The 23,146-nt window shown below is 37.8% G+C and overlaps 1 protein-coding gene across 2 annotated transcripts; it reads left to right on the forward strand.

The window, feature by feature from the left end:
• The first annotated feature begins 106 nt into the window (after positions 1-106).
• Positions 107-14,050, forward strand: LOC113402300 (serine/arginine repetitive matrix protein 1). 2 transcript variants are annotated; one of them, XM_064219755.1, is made up of 15 exons: positions 107-246; positions 540-666; positions 3,858-3,958; positions 8,136-8,256; positions 10,107-10,193; positions 10,763-10,834; positions 11,186-11,279; positions 11,359-11,459; positions 11,599-11,725; positions 11,871-12,094; positions 12,493-12,657; positions 12,738-12,865; positions 13,167-13,276; positions 13,384-13,522; positions 13,624-14,050. In XM_064219755.1, exons 3-14 carry the CDS (start codon positions 3,859-3,861, stop codon positions 13,429-13,431), a joined length of 1,377 nt encoding a protein of 458 aa, XP_064075825.1. In that variant the 5' UTR covers positions 107-246; positions 540-666; position 3,858; the 3' UTR covers positions 13,432-13,522; positions 13,624-14,050. The 2 variants fall into 2 exon arrangements, with proteins under 2 accessions (XP_064075825.1, XP_064075824.1); XM_064219754.1 differs by having other exon boundaries at positions 13,384-13,518.
• The last annotated feature ends 9,096 nt before the right edge of the window (positions 14,051-23,146 follow it).

Here is a 23,146-nt window from a genome sequence, read left to right on the forward strand (position 1 = left end):
GTTTAATAAGTGTTACTAATTGAAACTAATACCTGCATAATAAATAATTTTAATAAACATTTTTAGAGTTCGCATGGTAGTAACGAAACGTAGCTGTCAAGTGAACTTTTCAAGTTTTCAATTTTCATCTTTTCAAGTGGCGTGTAAATCAAAATGGCCGATGCTTCGAGAAAGGTGTGTCGTGGAAATGTATAAAGAATAGTCATCTACATTGAACTTCAGTGAAAGTTATCGTGTTCATTACTGGTTCGTAACATTGTTTTGTGATTAATTAAGGTGGATTTAGTATATTTGATGTTCAGCAGTCTTCGCTGCTGGTTATCGCAAGGATTGGCTACAAAGCGTTACGACGGAGGTGACTCGTCAATCGTCAGATACGCCTAAGTCGTTTGGCCTATATCGCGAGGCCGCCGTCGCGTTCGCCCGGAGGCTGCATGTTCGCCTGGCGAGGGCTCATTCCGCGCGACCGTATTGTCGCGAAAATCGCGCTTTCGTCGCGTCGCGATTACGTGATGTTAAGTATGTCGGTTGGCTTACAGCGGCGTTGCTGGACATCGCGTCCCGCCGCGTGGCACCGCAGCCCGCGCCGCCCCGGGGCTTCGCCCCTCGCGTCACGCCGCGCGCGTTCGGAGCCCTCGCTCCTAAGTAACGAGCGGAGTATAAGAGGTAAGCTTTTTAAAATTTACGCCAGGTGAGTGGCTGGGAAAATCAATACTCGTCCGCCATTTTGTAAAAGTAATTATAGAATACTGAGTAAGTAGGCGTAATAACTAAGGGTTTCATTGTATTTACATCTCAAACTGCAAATGTTTCATCTGTCATTCAGTAATGGTCGGTTTTCGTATTCGTAGTCGTAACATGTCACTTGTTTTGTTTGTCGTGGCTTTTTCTGTGCTATCTCTTACAACTATTGTACTTTACATCTTACGAATACTATCATGAAATCTGTTCCTCCGAGTTTCTTATACTGTACAACTTATTCCAAGAAAAACAAATGTATAAATGTCTATATGTTGATAAATGTGCATACACATATGAAAACCCTCAACAGATCCACTAACTTGCCTAAACTTAAGTTGTCAACCATAACATAATCATTTCCAGTCCCAAATTTATCTACAATAATATTACAATTGAGAAAGTGACTCTGTTTATCTGTATGTCGCTCTTTCAAAATGAAACCACTGAACTGAAATAAGCTAAGCAAAAATGAAGCAAGCTTGAAGCTCATAAGTATGCCCTTAAATAGGCTACTTTTTATGCCCAACACCTTACAACCAAACACACTAATTTAATTTAAAAGCTAACAAACCAAAACAACTGGTTATACTTAAAACTTTTATCTATCTATCTATTTATTTATTTATTTATGAATATCACATGACAAATAGAAAATTCTATAAAGTATATATGTTATCCTACTGCACTTAAATGACTATACTGATTATATTCATATATGTAATATTACTTAGTAACTTTATAAATACTAAAGTTTCGATAAATTGATGCTTGTTGCACTCAACAGAACGGCTGATTGGAATTGAGTGAGATTTGGTATAGAAATATATTATAGTCTGGAATATATACCTTACATATCCCATATATCAAATGCGGAAACTAGTTTTAATTATTAATGCAATAACATATATTTATTGGAAGACTATTTTCTGAACCATATTGCAACAGATTTATTAAAACTAATACTATATATTAATGCTTCTGTTGCCAAATTTAAAAAAAATGTTAAGGAACGCTTGTGTGCTAAAGGTTACTATACAATTAGTGAGTTTATGTTTGATAGCACACCTTGGGAATGAAACGATCGCCTCCTGGCTGTTTCTATTCATATACAATTATGTATGTAATTAATTTGACAAAAAAAAAAAGACCCGCTGTGTTCCTTTCGCCGGTTCTTCTCAGGTCAGGGCGTTCCTTTTTCCGAACCGGTGGTAGTGTTTAGTTTGACCGTCAATAAGAAGTGTAATGCTTCTATGTTGAATAAAGGAATTTGAGTTTGAGTTTACATGTTTTATAATAATAATTGGTATACTACTTACTCCAAAATCATAAAGACTATAGCAATTTGTACAATTTGCTATTAGTTCTGCTATAGTACACACCACAAACGGTTCTCGATTGATATCTATTTATAATACATTCTTCTGTAACTTATATGCGCTTTACTTCCAAAACTCCTTTAACAACTTTGGTAATGTTCAAAATGCACTTTATCACCTATTCATAATAAATATCATAGACTATTCAATGTTGGCCAATGACATCACCTCGTATCAAGGTCAAAATTGTTTATGTATCTATTTTTCTGCTGTTGGTATAGATACTGTATGTCATTAGTTATGTGAGTTCTTGTTGTTAAGTTAAGTATTTATATATTTGACTAGCTGTTACCTAACTGCCGGATAATTATATGTTGTCGAAAACAAATAAATTAAAAACTCATTATATATATTTATATATTTGTATTTATTTGATTTCATCGTACTAAACAAAATTTATTTAAACAAATCTAAATTAATGAAATAATAATCATTTTTTTGGACATATACTGTTAATAACATTAATAAACTTAATTGAATCAAAACAAGTATTTTATCTTATAAGTCATTATCATTACATATTATGAAACAAAGTCGCTCTCTGTCCCTGTGTATGCTTAGATCTTTAGAATTACACAAAGGATTTCGATGGGGATTTATTTAATAGATAGATTGATTCAAGAGGAAGGTTTATATGTATAATACTTAACCATATTATAATTACCAACCATAAAATAATATGATAACCCACAATAACCATTTTTTATCCTTTAATTTTTACGAGAAATAATGACTTATTTTCGAAGTGATTTTAAGCAATACAGCATTAATCCTTATTCAATTACGTACCTTAAATACATTGTGAATTTAATATAAATCAATATGGCTCTTTACAGCATTTAATTTAAATGAATATTTTCGAAGATATTACAGATTTAAAATGCAGGGACATAGTGATTTGTATTGTCTCATAACTGAAAAACTTTGAATGTTGTAAGACAGTCTGGAGTATATTTAGTATTAGCATGGCACCCGTGCGAAGCCGGGGCGGGTCGCTAGTAATTAAAATTTAACTAGTCAGTGGTGTGAGGTCGCAAATAGGGAAACCGCTCAGTATATAGGGAAACAGTTTTCATTCAAAATCTATTTTACATATTGTACTGGATTCTTACCCAAAACTGGCTCAAACAAACTTCAAACGGAACTTGTTTGGCAGTAGAATAAATTATTGTGTGGTACATAACCTGGGGGAATGCACTAAGTCCTTTCACCAAGTACATTATAAGGATTTGCTTGGTGGTAGAACTGTGCTCACATCCTTGGCTCCTTGTTTTTAATCAAAGCAATCGAGAAAATATATTTTTTTAATATTTTTTTCACTATGTGAGTGTGTGTAAAAATTAATGTTCATTGTATGTTTGTCCTCTATGTGGTCCATTGATCCGACTGTGATTAAACTTTGGTAAATTGTTCTGCTTAAGATCATGACGGTAACATACCCCAAAAATAAATCTTGCTTTTTATGTTTGGATCCACCAATATATTATTATAAATGTTCAATGGAAACTCTTATTATAAATTTGTGAAGTCAAAACACATACATACAGACTACAGGATGGTTAGTGGTCACCGCCAAGTAAAGTTTTCAGACTTGCTTTTTATTTTTCTTGGACTTGGATTGTTCTGGGTCTGGTTTCCATTATCATCATATTCATCCAGAGTATCATAAGCTTCGGTTGTGAGTTTGGTTCGTAACGATGCAATTACAACAATTTTGTAGAACTGTATAATTATTTTCAGAATGTCGTCACGTCGCAACGGATCCGTGTCGCGGGCGGCGGAGGCGGCGTCGAAGAATCGCCTTCACATGGACCGCAACCCACAGCACTCGAGGATAACGGGTGAGGGACCACAGCTTAACTTGTTACTCGACTTGGAGAGATATCTGGAGTTGAGATTGCGCTGGATCTAGGACTACACGAAATGAGATCATTCTCTGTGCGTCATTAAAATGAAATTCGAATGGGGATAACGTTAGCTGTATATATTTTTGGAACGAATTTCTTTTACGCGGCTTACAATAGAGTCAACTGGCAGAAATCGTTAAAGGAAAACTAATATTTTGCAAAATTTAATTGATTCTGATTTCGACACGTGGCAACACTTATTGTCTACGTTAGAAAGTGAAAAGATTGTCCCGGTATTCCCCGTAATAATTGTTTATCGCCAACTCGCTCTCAATCGATACCAATAACGAAGAACCCTTAACAGGTTCGCTATATAATTCTAACGTTAGCGTAGGGGATGGGGGCTGCGAGCTTTGCTTCCTTTATAAGGGAGATTGCTTACTTAGTTGATTCTCGAAAGCCCCCGTAAGTAACTTGACGGTTATTCGCCATTGTTGCGTCTGTAATATAAATTTAAAGCGGGTGACTACAAAGCGCAGCCCTCCGTATAATTACGTATTAAAAGTTAATACCGTTAGCAACGCGATCGATTTTTTGTTTTTTTTTTTGTATAAGATAAAATATGTTTATTTATAGCTTGTTTTTTTTTTTTTTAAATAATGAAAATGCGTTTGATCTGCTTATTATTATTATTATTTTTAAATTGTTATTATATGCTTGTTAATGAACTAGTCCTTAACGGTTGGATCGGTTTCGATAAAAAAAAAATGTGTGTATTCGAGTGGTGATGGTGGTCCGGGGTGGTTTCCATTTGACGCGGTAGGTGGCGCTTCAATTAGATTGAAAATATTTTTTTTATTTTATTCGGACGAAGTCGGGACGGGTACCGAGTATATTTATAATTGTCCTATTCATAGTTACTTGTCTGTAATATTTTAACGTTAATTTTATTCTGTATAAGTTTCTACTTTTAGAAATATTACGTTAATAAACTTTATTATAAACCACAAACATAAAATACAGAAATGTTAGGACGACTCACAAGAGAATAAAGAGATTAAAATATTTCTAAATGTTTCATTTGAAAAGCCACGTATGTTTTTCCGACACTACACGTGGCTGGACGACTAATGAGGTATTATTTAAACAGCGTCGGAAAAACGGATGAAACAATAAGGTATGTTACGCGGCGTGCCTGTGATGTGTCTATGACTGTGTTGGCTAACGAGTGAGGCAATCGAAAGCCGCTGTGTCTACTCACACAAACATACACACAGTATAATAATGTATTTATGATATCTCTGTGTAAACCAGAGTTCGAACTATGGTCAATCTTAAGATTTTCCATTCATAAACGGAAAATCTTTGGTTTTAATGGAAAATCTTAAGATTTACCTTAGTTCGAGATTTTACAGTAACATATATATATATATATATATAGCCCAGCAGTGGGAAATTTACAGGCTGATTATGTTATTATGTTATGTATATATATAAGTAGAGTAATATTCCTATTTATCGTCCGCTTTAGGGGTTGGTGGTCGGGTGTTGACATAAAAAGTAGCCCGTGCTCCTTGCTTGGAGTTCGAGCCAGCTTCAGAGCAAACTTCGTCAAATTCGTTTCAGTGGTTCGCCCGCGAAAAACTGATAGAGTTACTTTCGCATTTATAATATTAATAAACGTGTGAGGAAATACGCTTGGTGTGGCGTACGATGGGATTGTTGTTAAACAAAAGCGTGCGCCCCTCGCCGCCGACATTGGACTCGTGTGACCGTCTAGGATTCGATTTTCATTCGCGTGCAGTTAAATGCTTAAACAATTTCAGAGCTGCTCAATGTGATGTCGAGTTCTTCTTGTGATGTTTTGCTTAAATCTGATCGTGGAGTGTGCCGTCGTAACATACAGTTTTTTTTTTTTTTTTGGTACCGTCAAAAAATATTATTAGTATCTTTGACATTACAAATAAACAAAACATATTTTGAAAAATAAACATTAAAATAAACCAAACGTGTATTATTCTTCTTCTTTAGATTCTTACGTAATAAATATAAAACTGGGGGTTTCGGCCTATTTTTTTTTATTTTTTTATAATAGACCCCCCCCCAGGGGGTCAAAAACTAGCGAAAATAGTCTTACGTAATAAATGAATGGCCCCTTAGCTTGGAGACATATCGAGCTAGAGATAGCATGTAATGTAATTGAATAACTTTTAAAAAAGTATAGTAGCATGTCCCTTTATAAAGAATTAGTAATATACCGATTTACCCCTCCACTTAAGCTTCAAAATATACTTTATTCGAGTAGGCTTTTACAGGCGCTTTTGAATCGTCATTTTACGAACTATATTAAGTGAAGCTACCGCCGGTTCGGTATGTAGATTCTACCGAGAAGAACCGGCTAGAATTTCAGTGGTTACTCTTTTTCAACGTCTAAAAATACAGTCATGTTAGTTAAATACAATTATATATGTACGAAATATATCCTGCCTGGAAGTCAACGAGTATTAACTCCATGCTTTTTTATCATTGAAGCTTGTGTTGGGGACGACAATAGCCCGAGAGATCAGGATCGAACTTGCGACTTTTTAAGTCGCTAGGCGGACTTAAACCATGCGCTATTAACTCATTAATACAATATATTTGACAATTGTTTTGATTTGAATAATATATTCCCCATTTTACATTACATTAACAGTCTGTAAATTTCCCACTGCTGGGCTAAGGACTCCTCTCCCTTTGAGGAGAAGGTTTTTGGAACAAATTCCAGCACACTGCTCCAATGCGGGTTGGTGGAATACACATGTGGCAGAATTTCGTTAAAATTGGACACATGCAGGTTTCCTCACGACGTTTTCCTTCACCGCCGAGCACGAGATGAATTATAAACACAAATTAAGCACATGAAAATTCATTGGTGCTCGACTGGGTTTGAACCCGAAATCATCGGTTAAGATGCACTGGGCCATCTCGGCATCATCATTCCCGCAGTAAGCACAAATAAACACCTTTATCATTGACGAATTCAAAATTGACGCGATCATATCATTAGCCGGTATAAGTAGGTTATTTTAAGTGTTGGTTAATAGAAATATTCAATTATAAATGACGCACACATTTATAACATAGCGAAGCTTGGTACAAGCTGGCCAGTAGCTTCGATTGGAATAGATCAATAGGACTAAAACCCGTTTGAGCCAACGCCAAACCAAAAGCCGTTACCCCATTTTGGAGCCCTAGGACTTGTAGGAAGACAGAGCACTGGCATATGACTTCAAAGTTCGCCACAAATGGGCGCCACGCCACCAGTAATATTAAAAATAACTGTATTGACCGTCCGGGGCTCGTGTTACGTGTGGTATGTAATGGACGTAACTCCTTAAATATATTTATTTTTCATGGAGAAGATTTTTTTTTATATACTATCTACTTTGTTTGGGCCGCTGGGTAACGTTGCACCACGTCAACCTTGCTACTGCAGTATCCTTTGACTGCCTGTGGAGATTTGCCGTCAGTATCAGGATAAATGAGTTTTCTGGAAACAGCAGAGACAGAGATGCTGCTCTGTACTCTCTCATCTTGGTGATAAAATTGTTCCGCGTTTATTAAATAGTCTTGAACGACTACGTGACTTCCATGCTTCGAGCTACGAAAACGACGAACTTCCGAACAAAATTTAACGTTTCAGTGAGGTTGAATTTTCATAAATATTGTCACAAATGATGAACACCAAATGCCATATTTCTAACTTTTTAAATGGCGATTGTAAATCTGTTACAAAGTTACACAGAGAACTGCTCCCTCGCACAGAGTATTAATTCTCACCTTTAAAATTATTCACTTAAGTCTAGTCTACCTCCAGAGAAATTGTTAACTATCAGTGAATTTTATTATATATTATATTTTAACGGCGACCTCCGTGGCCGGAGAGCGTGTACACCGGTTTTCATGGGTCACGCCACTCTGAGGTCCCGGGTTCGATTCCCGGCCGAGTCGATGTCGATGTCGAAAAAGTTCATTAGTTTTCTATGTCGTCTCGGGTCCGGGTGTTTGTGGTGCCGTCGTTACGTCTGATTTTCCGTAACACGAGTGCTTTAGCTACTTACATTGGGATCAGAGTTATGTGTGTGTTGTCGTCCGATTTTAATTAAAACAAGTGTTATTCCTTCCGCAGACCCCTCGAACCCAGCGGGGCGCAGGAAAGAGATAGACAACGTGATGAAGCGAGCCCGACAGGCCTCGCCGGGCAGCTGGGACAGGAAGCTGCTGGAGGTCGAGGAGAAGGACCCGAACAGGTGATTGGCAAATACTTAGATGAATCTCAACGACCCTTCACTACTTTATAAGTGGGGATAAGTTATTTTGTAGGATTCGTTAATCGTTGTTTAAAATTGGTTTCAAGTCCCGAGTCGGTGCCATTGGGACCTTGGTGTATTTTGGTTCAAACGTTTGTCGTTAAAATACGTAAAACTCGCTTAAACACAACACAACACACACACCTACAATACATACAAAAGCTTTCCGACCATGAGCGGAGATCCAACGCACCCAACTTAACGGAGCCGTCCGGGTGCTGCGCTTTAGAATATCTGTATACGTGTAATGAAATTCGAGTGTCTGTTTGTAATATCGAAACAACCGGTTCTTACTAAATACATATGTGTTTTGTACGGTACATAGACCGAAATAACATCTTTTTCAAGTTTTGTCTGTCTGTTTGTTCCGGCTAATCTCTGGAACGGCTGGACCGATTTTGACGGAACTTTCGCTGGCAGATAGCTGATTTAATAAGGAGTGACTAAGCTACAACAATAACCTTTGTGTGAATTTCAAACGCGCACGGAGTCGCGGGCAGAGCTAGTGAAAGTAAAAGTAAAGAAACAAACTGCAAACGACGATAAGGTTTCAAACCTTCATATTAAAAATGAAAGCGTTTTAATTCTGTAAAATAATCAAAATATTTGTTTCAAATAGACTGCTGAGATTATTTTCCACGAAACTACCACCGTCTTGTCCAGAGATATAGTTTAGTTAGACATTGCTTTCTCACTTTGTCTCACTCTCCAAGCTGTACACGACGGTAGTGAAACCTACTCCAATCGAAGGAGTAAAGATTGACAAACCTTAGACTTACAAATTCCATGTGACTTGCTAGCAGCTCGACTATATTGTATACGAACAGTTGCTCAAATCAAATCAAAATATACTCTATTCAAGTTGGCTTTTACGAGCACTTTTGAATCGTTATTTAACGAACTATATTAAGTGAAACTACCGCCGGTTCGGTATGTAGATTCTATCGAGAAGAACGGGCAAGAAACGTAACTCTTTTTCAACATATAAAAATTAGTTGTGTTAGTTAAATACAATTATATATGTATGTTATGTCTCCTGCCTGGAAGTCAACGAGCGTTAACTCCACGCTTTGTTATCATCAATATAATCTCGTATCGAATAATACGCCTTCTTTACCGATGTATTTTTTACAAATGACTTGAGTCTATGAATGGAACGGCAAAGTTGAAAATGTCCGCGGAATTAGTAAATATATCGCTCTGTGTAATGCAACAAGCACTATTCCTCGTAACTGATTCCATTCAATTTATATTTACTTCCAAAGCTCCGCTAAAGTCGCCGATATACAAAGCTCCATAAGAAAAAGTCGGAAGTTACTCATTCGCCTACACTCCTCCTCCGTTATAATTCGAATATTCTAATGAGAGATACCGTTTAGGGTATTGCAATTTGAAATAAACGAGAGATCCGGACGTTGCTTAAAATGTGTTCTTTTTTTTTTTTAAAGAATACTTTGTGCGAGGTTTTCTCTACCAGTGTCGCGATTGACAGCTCGTTCTGTGCTCTAAATATTGTTATTGAGCGTATATCAATACGCGACTCACCAAAGTTTAGTCGAATGTTTGCAGTGATACCAAAAATAGCTCGGACGTGTTCGAAAATCATCAGACCGATTTCTTTTGCAGTTTGTTCGATATTCGCTCTCTAAACACTCTTCGGGGTTTAATCGTGTGCATTGCGCTAAATATGTAGTTTGAATGACAGACAGCACGTGCGAATAATGAATCTCCAGTGCGGTAGAGGGCAGCCGAAAGTATTTTTTTTTTTTTAATTCAAGTAATGTTTCTAGATGGCGTCACACGGGTTACAAGCAGATGTACTTGGACGGCTCCGGGTCGGCTTCTCCGAGACGATCTCGCTCCCCGCGACGCTCTAGGTACACTAGTCACAGCGCACACTCGCCACGTAGCCGCCACCCGCTCACTAGACCACCCACCACCCACCACGCACCACCCACCGCACGATACACACACCACGATATATTCACCTGATATTTTTATTCTCATTTATGGAATTAAATGCGGGTCCCGTTGACGGAGACGTGGTTGGACGAGATCTAAAAACTGATAAATCAATGCTTCTGCTTCTTACTCACCGATACGTAGAAGTTTTGGCCAGTGATGTAGAAATATCTCGTAAATCCTATGGGTAGCTTATACGGTTTTATACTGTTAGTATCTGGGTTCGACCTCAGAACGACCATCGAAGGTTTCTCTGAAAAGAGATTCTCAGAACTCGAACTCGAAAGCGTCTACACGGGCCGGGTCGCACGTAAAGCGACGGCCGGACGTTCGCACCGAGGAGTGCAGGGTTAACGAGTCCTGCGGCTGAGCTCTTTCGGGTCGCGTGCGCCGGCGTGGGCACAGCCGCCCCCGCCGTAGAGCCCGCCGTAGAGCCCGCCGTAGAGCCCGCCGGCCGCCGGCAGTAACGTGTGCGTGTCCGCAGGTCGCCGTCGCGCCGCTCGCGCTCGCCGCGCAAGTCGCGCTCGCGCAGCCCGCGGCGCCGCAGCCCGCTCAGGTGCGCACTTATTTACCTGTTTGTCGCGGCGGAAATCGTTCAATATTCTCTTATTACTAAATATTTAATTTTGGATGTGATTGAATAAAAAATTATGTCTCCCTCGACACGTTAATTATGAACAAATCAATACTTTTATCTATTCGACTGTCCAATCTACGAGTTCGAATCATTTAAAGTAAATAAAATGTATTAGCTTGTAAATATCCCAGCGATGGGCCCCCGCCTCTTGAACGGGGGACTATTCTATCTTCTATCGCCTCACTTCCGACAATCTTTGATCTCGTGACACATAAAACACGGATCTGTCGATACATTTCAATGTGTTCTACGAAATGCACCCCCCCCCAGACGCAGCCGCGCGCGGCGCCGGCGCAGCGCCAGCCCGCGCGCGCGCCGCACGCGCCCCCCGCCGCGCCCGCCCAGCCCGCCGGACCCGCGGAAGGTGCGTCGCGTGACCTCCATGCAGATGTATTGTAGCTCCGTGTATTTCAATAGACTTATCGTGTTCTGATAATCGACAGTCGTCCCCGTCCGGCTCATCGGCCAGCAGCTGCTCGGACGAGTCGTGCTCCGTCTGCTCGGCTAAGAATAAGAAGGTTCCGCCGAAACCTATCAAACCGGGGTATGCGGTCTTTGTATTAATAATTTAATATCAATACGCACACTACACTACCACGCTCGGAGTCCGATACCAGACGTAAACAAAATATTTTATTTCTTATAGAGTTGTTTTTATTTAGTCTGTTATTGTTATGTTTTAGTGTTCGCACATCCCCATCACCGCCTCGAACCAAGCGACCGGCCCCACCGGTGGCCGCACGAGCGGTCCAACCGACCAGAGAACTATTGAAAGCCAGGGAGAGCAGCAAGAGATCTAGGGAAGAGAAGGTACTTGAAATATCTATTATATACTACAAGTCCAAATTCAGGCAGAAAACCTTAAAAAGTCTAATAGATATGATCTTGATTAAAAGGGGAAACCCCGGAATAATGTCAAATGTTCACAACAATATAAAATTATCAACCGGTTCAGGTACTGGAGTGGCAGCGCTCGCAGCTGGCCGTGCGGCCCGCCCCGCCCATACCGCCCGCGCACATCAAGCGGGAAGGCGAGCGCCGGCCGCGCCCGCCGCGCCCCGAGCGCCCGGACCGGCCCGACCGGACCGACCGGGTGTCGCCGGCCGCCATCGCCGCCGCGCTCGCCGACAGCGACAGCGACTCCGAGAGCGACGCCAGCTCCGAGCCGCCGCCGCAGCGGTCGGTACCGAGCGCGGAGCGCGTGTGGCTCGAATCAAATAAAAATATAATTTTATTCATACTTGAATTGGCTTTAGACAAACACTTTTGAATCGTCATTTTACAAAATATATTAAGTGAAGCTACCACCGGTTTGAAATGCAGATTCCTCCGAGAAGAACAGGCAAGAAACTCAGTGGTTACTCTTTTCCGACATCTAAAAATACAGTCATGTTAGTTAGATAAAATTATATATGTATGTCATGTCTTCTGCCTGGAAGTCAACGAGCATTAACTCCACGCTATTTTATCATCAATATAATCTTGTATCGAATAATACGCCTTCCTTACCGATGTACTTTTTACAATTGACTTGAATCTATGAAACGGCAAAGTTGAAAATCGCCGCCGGCCCGCAGGCTGACGCTGTCGGAGCGCTTCGGCAAGATGGCGCAGTGGTCGGCGGCGCGCTGCGCGCGGCTGGAGAACATGCGCATCACGCGGCGCGACAGCGCGCTGCACGTGCACATCGAGCGCGACGACGCCGCGCCCGCCGCGCCCGACGCGCCGCGCGCCGACTACCCGTGAGGCCTCCCTTCCATTGCCACTTCCCCTCCGCGCTGTGCCCATGGCAGCCTATCTCTACTATGCGCGTCCGTAACAGAGGCCTGGACCCGGCGCCCGTGGGCAGCTACCCCGAGGAGCTGCTGGCGGTCGCTCCCGGCGGCTTGCCCTCGTGGGACGACGTCAGGGTGCGGTACGATTACTATAAAAAGAGGGGATACCTGAGAGGTCAGTGTTTATTTTTAAGTAGTCAAATTTCCTAAAGGGCTGACCATGACGAACGTATTCAATTTCATATCATACATAACGTCACGTTACCTATGCTACCCAGCTATGAGTGGCACGGACGCTAATTTTCATTTCATTCTCGTAATCCGATAACAGCTCAATTCTACAAGTCGTACAGACACACGTACAAAAAAATATTATTATGTCAGGTCTGCTTTACAGTATCTGTAGTAAAAACTGGCTGTTGAGTTTTACATATAAAAACTTTTATATTATTAACTCGTTAACTTACATATTACAGGTCTCACTCTCGGTGATTACGTGAAGTGGGAGGAGTGGTGGTACAAGTACCAGGAGTGGCTGAAGAGAGAGCGCGCCTACGAGCGCTGGGCCGAGGGCGAGGGCGGCACGGTGAGTGGATATTGACTGTGTAATAATTACTCAACCGCGACCCCGTAACGCTCTTCATGTATTGAAGTAATGTTCTACATCAACCTGAGTCGTTAATGTGGTCGCAGAGCCGCCGCGAGCGTCGCCGGCGCGGCGGGCGCCACCGGCGCAGCTGAGGGCGCGCCGCCCCCGCCGCCGTGCTCTGCGTAGACCTGGCCGCGGGGGCCGCGCACCGCTAGTGCGCGACCTGCCCCTCCCCCCCGGTAAGTACTCACATACTCAACGCCCTACATACGTCGACGCTTTGCAATTCTAGTAGAACCTGCATTCTGAAACTATGATTAAATTGTTGATTATGATTTCAGAAGCACCGCCGACCGTCTCGTCGCCGCCCTACGACACCATCGGTGTGCGTGAGTGTTCATTCCGGAAGTGCTGACGAATGAAGGACAGTCGCTCGGCGAAGTGATGTAGTGTTTCGGGTGTGAACTGACTTTTAATAGTGAGTCTATATGTATAAAAAAACTTGTAAAACTCGTATTGGTGGGTGATTTCAAACGATTGTATCTTTACGTTTATTTTAATTATTAAATATCTATTTACCAAATTGTATATGTACATAATATAATACTGTGAGGGTCGCGCGTGAACACGTTACGACATCGTGTCGTCGGACGTTGCGCCGTTATGAAATTTTACGTCACGATATCGTTGCGTGTTCGTGGGGGGGCCCTAAATCCAGAGAGTTTGTGTTATTGCACGTACTTATCTCAAGAAGGACCAGTCGTATCCGTGCAAATGAGAAAGATTTGAATATAATTTGAATATAATAGAATTGATAATTTGACGTGACGAACGTCAACAAATTGACTCGGTCTAAGTTGCATAGCGATGGTCGATGTCTTTTGATTCGTATTATAGTGAATACTTTAGACGAAAGTGAAGTTTGAAATCGCTTCGACTTTAACATCAGTAAACAGTTGAGATTATTAATAACATTTTTGTAATGAGCGTTTGTTGGCTAACACTATGAATTGTCTTAAAGTAATATCCATAACATTGTGTAACTGGTACCGGCTGTATACAAATATTCTCAACAACTGTTAACAAATTGTCTATGCCCACGTTAAACTGCACGGAACCATAGCCAACAAATTATTACGAATGAAATGTATAAGATGTGATTGTTTGAAGCCGTTGTTATACCAATTAACTTATACAATACCGGAGGGTATGATTCTCCCGTAGGGGGGAATATATTGTGTATATATTATAGGAACCATTATATGGTTTGTAATAAAATTAAATTATAAAACATTAGGGACCATTCGTTTATTACGTAAGACTATTTTCGCCAGTTTTTGACCCCCTCTCCCCGTAATATAAGAAAAAATAAGAACCGGCCGACGCCCGCCCTCCTGCTGCCCTGTTTAAATATTTATTACGTAAGAATCTAAAGAAGAAAATGAATACACGTTTGGTTTATTTTACTGTTTATTTTTCAAAGTAACAATTTATTTGTAATTTCAAAGGTTCTAAAGGTACGCATCCGAGCGAACTTCAGCAATCGCGCTGTTTCCCGCGTTTTTTCAAATAAATTAAATTTTTTTGGTCTTATGTAAGAACTATCGAAACTCCTTCCCATCCCCTTGTAAGAAAACACAAGTCATTGATGACGCCCCTCCCCCCAAATCGTCTTACGTAATAAATGAATGGCCCCTAAATTGATTGAAATTTAATTGAAATAATAATGTTAATTGAAATCCTTCGCTGTACGTGGCGAAGATTAATCTGTAGATTCATATATTCGTGTGTTGATATCGTTTGTTTGGTAAAAAATGTGATGTTACGTCACAAATAGACGTATGTCAATAGTGGTTTACAATCAAATCCATTGTCTATGGTCGAATTGGTGTTGATTAGTGTTATTCCGTCTTCCTTCGTTAAATAGAATGGTTAATCTGTGCAAACACGGTTTCTATGTTTAAAGTAACGGCTCTTTTTGCTTGAGTATCGTAGAATTTACCCCACAATCAAGAAGGCGACTTCTAAATAACGCCACGCAGGCCGTTGTACGATCCGTAAGCAAAACGAATCTTTCATTTTATGAAGTAATCGTTTCATGAACAAAATATAATACGCTTCGAAACAATTCTACAATAGTTTCGTTTAAAATTTTGATGATGTCTAGATACAAAGGATCAGTTCGATTCGAATTTCTAGTTTAGTCTCTGAAAGTTAACACGTGCATAGAAACAGGGTTAAATACATTGCCCTCTCTACATAAGTAGGTTAATTATAGATAATTCATACTTGTATAACGATTTCAATAGATTGTAAATATATTATACTGTAAGATACGAACTTATATATAATATAAATTAACAAAACGAAATATATAAACTAATTTTTATATAAAGAAACAAGCGAGGCAAATAAATAAGTTTAGCTCTTCAATGAAAACCACTGCCCTGTGTGTGAGTCTTGATGTTCGGCTGTATATCCAGTAACGCAGACGCTTTGGGTATATATTCATTGAGAAGTCATTTATGTATACAGAAGTATATAATTAGATGTTTAAATGTGTATAGACTATTTACATCTAAGTTATGTAAAATTAAGAAGAAATATCTGTTCAGAGAAATGTTTGCGAGTAGTAATCGTCGTCGAATCGTTACGATAGAATATTCTTCAATTGCAAAATTTCAAGTTAAAAATTATTATCACAACACCTTTGTAGCTCGCCTACAGGGATGAACGTCGTGTATGTTTTTAGTCAGTAGTTTGATACATTATTACTAATCGAATTGATCCAGTTTAAGCTCGTGTGATCGATACTCGATACCTTAGTTATCTGTGCACAGTCGTTGAATATATTATGATGAGAAAAGACTACGTGACTGGTTCCTGTGTACGCGCCTGTCGTCAGTGGCACAGATAACTACAGGTCGCTTTATCTCGCGATGCAACTCGGTTGTTTTAATTTGAAGCGCGGGTCCTAACGATGAGGACGCGTTAAACTCTAGTGTAGGCGAGCGGAACTTGCAGTCGATATTTACTGATCTTTCTGTGTGTTTTAACGATTCGTTTGAGCTTCAATTAATCATATGTAGAGGGAATAGCTTCTTTAATAACAAAAATTACAATGATTCTGTTGCACTTAAGTTTTTTTAACAGAATATACAGTTTCTCTTTAGTTCGGCCGAAACCGGAAGTCATATGAGACTGACTAATCCGTAAATGATTATGGACTATTCGTTTTTTTTAATTCCATTGATAATAAAAAAAGGGGGAACCTTTTTTTATTTAATGTCCAGCGAAGCGGCTGAGTAATATTTTGTTATATATAATTTTATTTAAACATAGTAACAGTAGGGTTTCTGTAAGCACTTAATAGTTTGTAAATAAACCCTTGGCGAAATCTCGTAATGTTTTTTATAAATAGATGTAATATTTAATTATAAACTGTTTGTATGTAACGCTGTCCCCATTCGTAAGGCCCTTGGTATCGTTGGCAATATTGTAGTGCTTATATCTCATTCTGTAGTAATTTTATTTATAACCATTAGCTTTGTCACTAGTTAACTCGTTTCCCGATTTATATACACGGATATTGATGATATCAATCTAATGTCTTATCGAGAAGTTCCTCTCAAGTGCACCTTTTTAAAATTAAACAAAAAAAAAACAAACTTCAAATAATTATAGATAAAATTCAAACCCAAGTATTTTTGTCACGTGTCACAAAAACGGGTATGTTTTGTTGAAATTTAAATGGAACCAAACAGGAAGTGAACTTGTATTAATAAAAAAACATTTTCCAAAATCAATTTCATAAACTAAATCGGTTAAAGACATTCGTGACAAATATCTATGTACTTACCACATCATATAAATATACGAAAGCAACGATTTCTTTGATATAGTTTATGAGCGGTGGTGACCACTTACTGTCAGGTGTCTGTCCGCCTACCTATATTAAATAAACAAGTATCAATAGTTATTAAAATCGTATTTCGTAACAATTGTGTAAGATGCTATACCCTCTCGACTTGGGTGTTTTAAATACTGTAAATATTTGTTTGTATATATCACGGTAGAATTGTAAATATCGTTAGATTGTTATCTATCTCGCGAGATTGTAAACTGCCGAAATATCGTGAACGGTGATTTAACTCAAAATAAAACGTCAAAAATTTCGATAGTCTGATATTTCGGTTAGGTTAGTGTTTATAATTTAACTGAAATTAAGCACTTTGATAGATCTACCGAAATCTACCGAAATATAATACGTTAAATTGTGAGCAGTATGTTACAAGAGCGAGATAGAATACGATCTAACGGCTTCAATTCTACGGTAACGTATATAGTTGCGAATGAGATATAGACATTTTGTATTGCTAAATTTATTGTACAAGTAAATTTAATTTAAACTCTGGAAAGATTATCAAAGTCAGTTTAATAGTGAACGCTGATTGGTCGGTTAAGCGCCATCGGTTGCCATCGACCAATGACCGTTCAGATTTAGATTAATTCGATCAGTTTTCATGATTAAACCGATATCGTTGTAATTTTGGACAAATAGGATTTCAGAAAATGTTTAAATTTCAAACAGCAACACCCAGTACTGTTCCGTTCGGTTGAAGGGTGAGTGAGCTGTGTTGTGTAACTGTCAAGGAATGGTTAATATACCTTACAATGCAAATGTCTAAGGGTGGTGGTCACTTACCATCAGGTGGTCGATTAACCATTCTGCGTCTTGTACATGTTTAAAATAAATGAATTTAATAATACGTATATTTGTAAGGTTTGATGTTATTTACCAGTTTGAAACGATTCTCGATGTATTTTTTCTTATTTTGTACAAATTACATTGAAATTAGTACGAGGTTGAGATTATATGTAATAAGATTATAATTATTGTACATAAATAAATGTTAAATATTAATAAATTATACTTTATATCTAATATCGAATCTTTGGAAATCATATTGGCGAGACGAGCCGGGCTCCGTCGATGAAGCTGTACTGAGGCGAGCGCTGCGTCCGAATATTATTTTGTGATTTTCAAATGTAATTATTATTTATCTCACTGTCGCACTCTGAGTAATTAATTTACTTTAATTGAATCCCTTGACGATTGTATTACGACTTGGATACGTAACTTAAGTATAAAAGATAATTTTAAATTGTCAGTGAGATTGTGTTAAATGATTATAAAGATGGTTTGGTATTGTGGTCAGAGAGAGAGTTGATGTTTATCAATGATAAAGATTATTTAAATGCGATGAAACTTGTTATGTATAGTTATTTAAATGATAATTATTTTTTTCATTGGCAATTTTTTACCTGACGGAATGTAACAGCTGTTTTCGCCTCCATGGTACATTAACGTCAAATGTATTATTATTAAAAAAATTACGTGCGCGTCTCGGGACGCCTGACGGATGTGATAACTTAGACAGACTGGCGCCGTAACGCGTTACGTAACGAAGCGGTTTATCCTCCCATAAGAAGTTATCACTTCAAAAGTTAAATGAGAGTTTCGCTTAACTTTAACTATACTTAACTTTAAAGGACGGTAATAAACCACTAACGGTATCTAAGAGGGAACGTATTGACAGATATACTGAGGAGCGGCTTAAGTAACCGCTGAGCCTCTGAGTGCGACAGTGGAACTTATAAACAAACTTGTATCCATATGTTAGTCATATCTGATTATATTATTTAGATTTTCATAAGTAACGCTTTTTTATAAACTTGTAACTTAATTTCTACGCGTACAATAAGTGAATTAAATATTTTGCTCGTCTCTTGAGTGCCGCAGTAGCGTGTAGGCATTTTGTAATCTTGATCGCACCGAAGTCGAGTCGCTCGCATCGTAATTACTAATGTTAAGTATTATCATGTAGATGTTCTATTTAAAATAAAATTATTTATAAATGTAGTGTGGTTTTAATTTTAATGCGTAGAGAAGCTGTCCGTCCCGTTCGTTGGAAGACTTGAGAAAACCGTTTTAGATGGCCCCATGATGTTTTATAATGTATTTTTTGAATGACTGCGTGTGATCATTTGTTATGTAATAAATAGTTATCAGTCTCTAGGACTGGTCTGTCTTCTGACATGCTTTTCACGAAAAGTTTTTACTGTTCAGAGATATTGCTATAAATGCGATGAGTTTCAGACATATTTGAAACGACTTTCAAAAACTATCAGAAAATCGAACAATAAAAAAATATCGTTAAAGAACATTAATTCGAATTCAATCCACGGAGACTTGTGTGTTATCACATGAACCTCTACTGGAACCAACATGTCAATAAACATTATAAAAAAAATACGTGATATTTGCACTCTGCCTCACGTGAGAATATGTAGTTTGCCTCGACCCTCTCAACCCAAATCGCCTCACGTTCGCCTTATCTATTCACCTCGCCTCATTTATAAAACTGACGTATTTAATTACTTTATAGAACCGTCTCCAGGACAAAGTAAAAAGTTTGATTACTTATATAAGTATTTCTTTTCTATAATAGTCTAAGCTAAGCTTGTGAGGGAGTTTAAACGAGACTCCTTACGAAGTTGAATAAAAAATAATGCCTACTATATTTCAAGTTTATTACTCTGATTATTAAAAAAAAAAAACGGGCATTCTAATTTTTTTATTATTAAAATGTAATACATAAATTTAGCTGCGTCCTACCTAAGTTAATATAAGTATCTACTGAATATGCTGAATGCGTTGATTGTACCGACATTGCGTCACTGACGTTTGCAGTTTTGAGGATACAAAAACATGTTGCAGCCGCAGCAATATTTTTATTTTATTTTATGTTCAAATATCTATAAAACAAAATGACAATCAAAAAATACATATGATTACATTTCTCATGATGTAGACACGACATTCGTTTAATATCAAGTACCAAGCAAATATATATATATTTAGTGTTCAGAAGTGAAATAGATTAAAAAAAGAAGAATGTAAGTTAGTTTAAACAATTTACTAACAAACCAAACACTTCTAACTTCGAATGTATCTTAACATAAATAAATCACCAAATCATACATATTGAAGTAAATTACTTACTCAGTTGAGCTTACAAATCCAAATAAAACACAAATAACACTTTTAACAAATTACAAGTCGCGCCAATATTGACCTTACTGTCCGCGCCTAAAAAGCCAAAGTAATGACGGCTTGATACGGTTTCGCGCGCTTTTGTTTTTTTTTTTTATTTTATTCATTCCAGCCAGTTGTATAGTTAAAGGAATGTCCTAAATATATCTATATTTTATTTTGTTTGTGTTATTTTATCTATTTAAATATTTTTTTAAAACTATTTTTAGGGAGCCTGTGGAACGGTCGGTAAAAATATCATAATAAGAATGAATACTATTGTAAGAGATACACATAAGGCTAGACTAAGAACATTTGTTCTAGAGGTCGGAAGACAAAAGGTGTTACAGTTGGGCAGGCGACTGTTTGAACGAGGATTGTATGCATTGCAATATATAAGCCCATGAATTAACTTGTAAAGAAGTGAGCTTGCTCTGTAAAAATTGAGATTCTGTGTGCACGATTTAAGTTCGTGACAATTATTATCAGTGATAGAAAAAAGATATAACAATTTATTTTGATCTATATACACGTTCAAGTCTATTAAGAGCATAGTTTGTCAGCGTGGGAATTTATTTTAGAACACACACATAGGTACTTTCCAATAATACACTTGCATTGTGCAGTGTATCGTACGCACCCCTAGACAATTAGTTGCTTGTTTTCGTTGCAACGAATAAATTAAATTTTCATTGCGCGTTCATAACGTAGGATTTATAAAAATACATTTATTTATGAGTAATGTATTAGCTATAAGGATGTCACTCGCAAACACAATTATAAATTATTTGTTAGCATAGGGTGCGGTCAGAGTGCATTAAGATGCCTCATATACATTATGATTTTTATTGATTCTACTGCTCTCCTCTAACTAAATAATTATTTTCTGGATATTTTAAGGTTGGTAGGTATAACGAATTAGGGCGTTAAGACACATTAAATAATCACTTACTTAAATTTTATAAATAAAAATAATGGAGGTAAATATTAATCAGTTTTTTTTTAATTAACTAAAGACATAAATTTTCTTGGTTAAACAAGTCAATTAAAATTATTTTATATTACACAAAAATCAGGGGGGCGGCCCGCTGATGGTATCTGGTCATGAAAGGTACTAACTAAGTATAGCATCAGTACAAAATGGAATGTATATCAACCGTTTTTGCTTAGCACTATGCACTATTTTAATTAAGCATTTAAATAATTAGGAATTAAGCAGACGAACTAAACGACATGAGTTTGGGTATGAGTTGGCGTTTGTTTTAAATTTCGTATTAAGAGAAAAAAATAAGCAGGATAGTGCAAAAATTACATTACATTCAGGTTCATTCGGGTATTCACTATGTTCATCCTTATAATTTTGTACTTTTAATTCGACATTAGGGGAAAATAGTTACCCTTCGTACACTTTTCAGATTTTATTTTTTTACGATGTGATTAATTGTCGTATTTACCTAGTTTATGTGCTTAAGTGTAACAAATATATTATAGTTTGTTACAAAAAAGTCCAAAACTATTATGACAAAAGGTTAAAGGGTTATAGGCTTTTTTCTACAGAAAATAATTGTACGAATGTACCCCACGTATTGGTACGGTAGGGGTACGTTCGTACAGTAAATGCGGTAAATTCGTACGCCATGGGGTAGATTCATACAGGGTAATTAAAAGGCCAATTAAAATCGTTCAATTTTTATTAATTATTACAAAAATATTTATTTATCAAAGAACTAACTTAATAATATGTGACTTGACTAATAGTCGATAAATCTTGAAAAGTAAAAATTAACAATTGCATCCCACGACACTCGCGCCCCACCCTTATGCTAACTTGTCTATGTGTGCGTAGACGATTCGCGAAATTATAAGACTCGGCTCGAAATAAAAAATGACGTGCTCCCACCTTGAGATCTGGGGAGGGACTGAAAATTTATTGACAGCGATGTCGAATAATAAGTCAAAACCGTCAAATGATTTTCTCCATACTAAAAAGTATGGACGACGAATGCCAAAAAGTAAGCAATATTTAAATAAAAATTACTATAATATTATGTGATATAATAGAAATTTAACACGGTGAACTTATTATTTACACTTTTGTGTCTCCATTTAACCAAAAATACATGTATAAACTAGCAGCTAAATAGCTTAAAAAACGTTAATAGAAAAGGTCGATTTCAGTGTTTGGAGTGATGTTGACGATGAATTTACTGAGTTATTTATACAAATTTTATAAATATCATGCGGTGAAACTTGAGATCTATCTATTAAGATACTGAATGTTTTTTTTCATCCATAATCAATGCTCCAGTTTTAAGATATTTCGAAAACAGTAAGCGCTATTTAGGCGTTCCGCAAGGACTGTCCTCTTAATGTACCTGACAGCACACTACGGCGCGTTCTATTCGTAGATAATAAAATTTTTAATGTAAAACTTTAAACGCATTTTTCTTTACGAACTGAAAACAAAGTTGAGGTTACAATTCATGAAATCAAACAAAAATTACACTAAATACATTTATTACAGAACGCATTTCGTTACACATAAGTCATTAACATAAGTTTACTGTTCGTCGCCAAACTTCCCAACGGCGCAGCCGGTCTGTCGTTGATTTCAAATTGCTATAAAATGTCGAATATGGCTGAAGACCACTGGCACATAGTAATCGCCATAATATGTTTACATTTAGCACACTTACGTACTCCAGTGGTTAGGACCGCAATTGTTAAAGACCTACAAAGAAGAGACAAAACGGAGACTATCTGATTAAACG

Source organism: Vanessa tameamea, chromosome 29 (genome assembly GCF_037043105.1).
Source record: "Vanessa tameamea isolate UH-Manoa-2023 chromosome 29, ilVanTame1 primary haplotype, whole genome shotgun sequence".
Lineage (NCBI taxonomy): Eukaryota > Metazoa > Arthropoda > Insecta > Lepidoptera > Nymphalidae > Vanessa > Vanessa tameamea.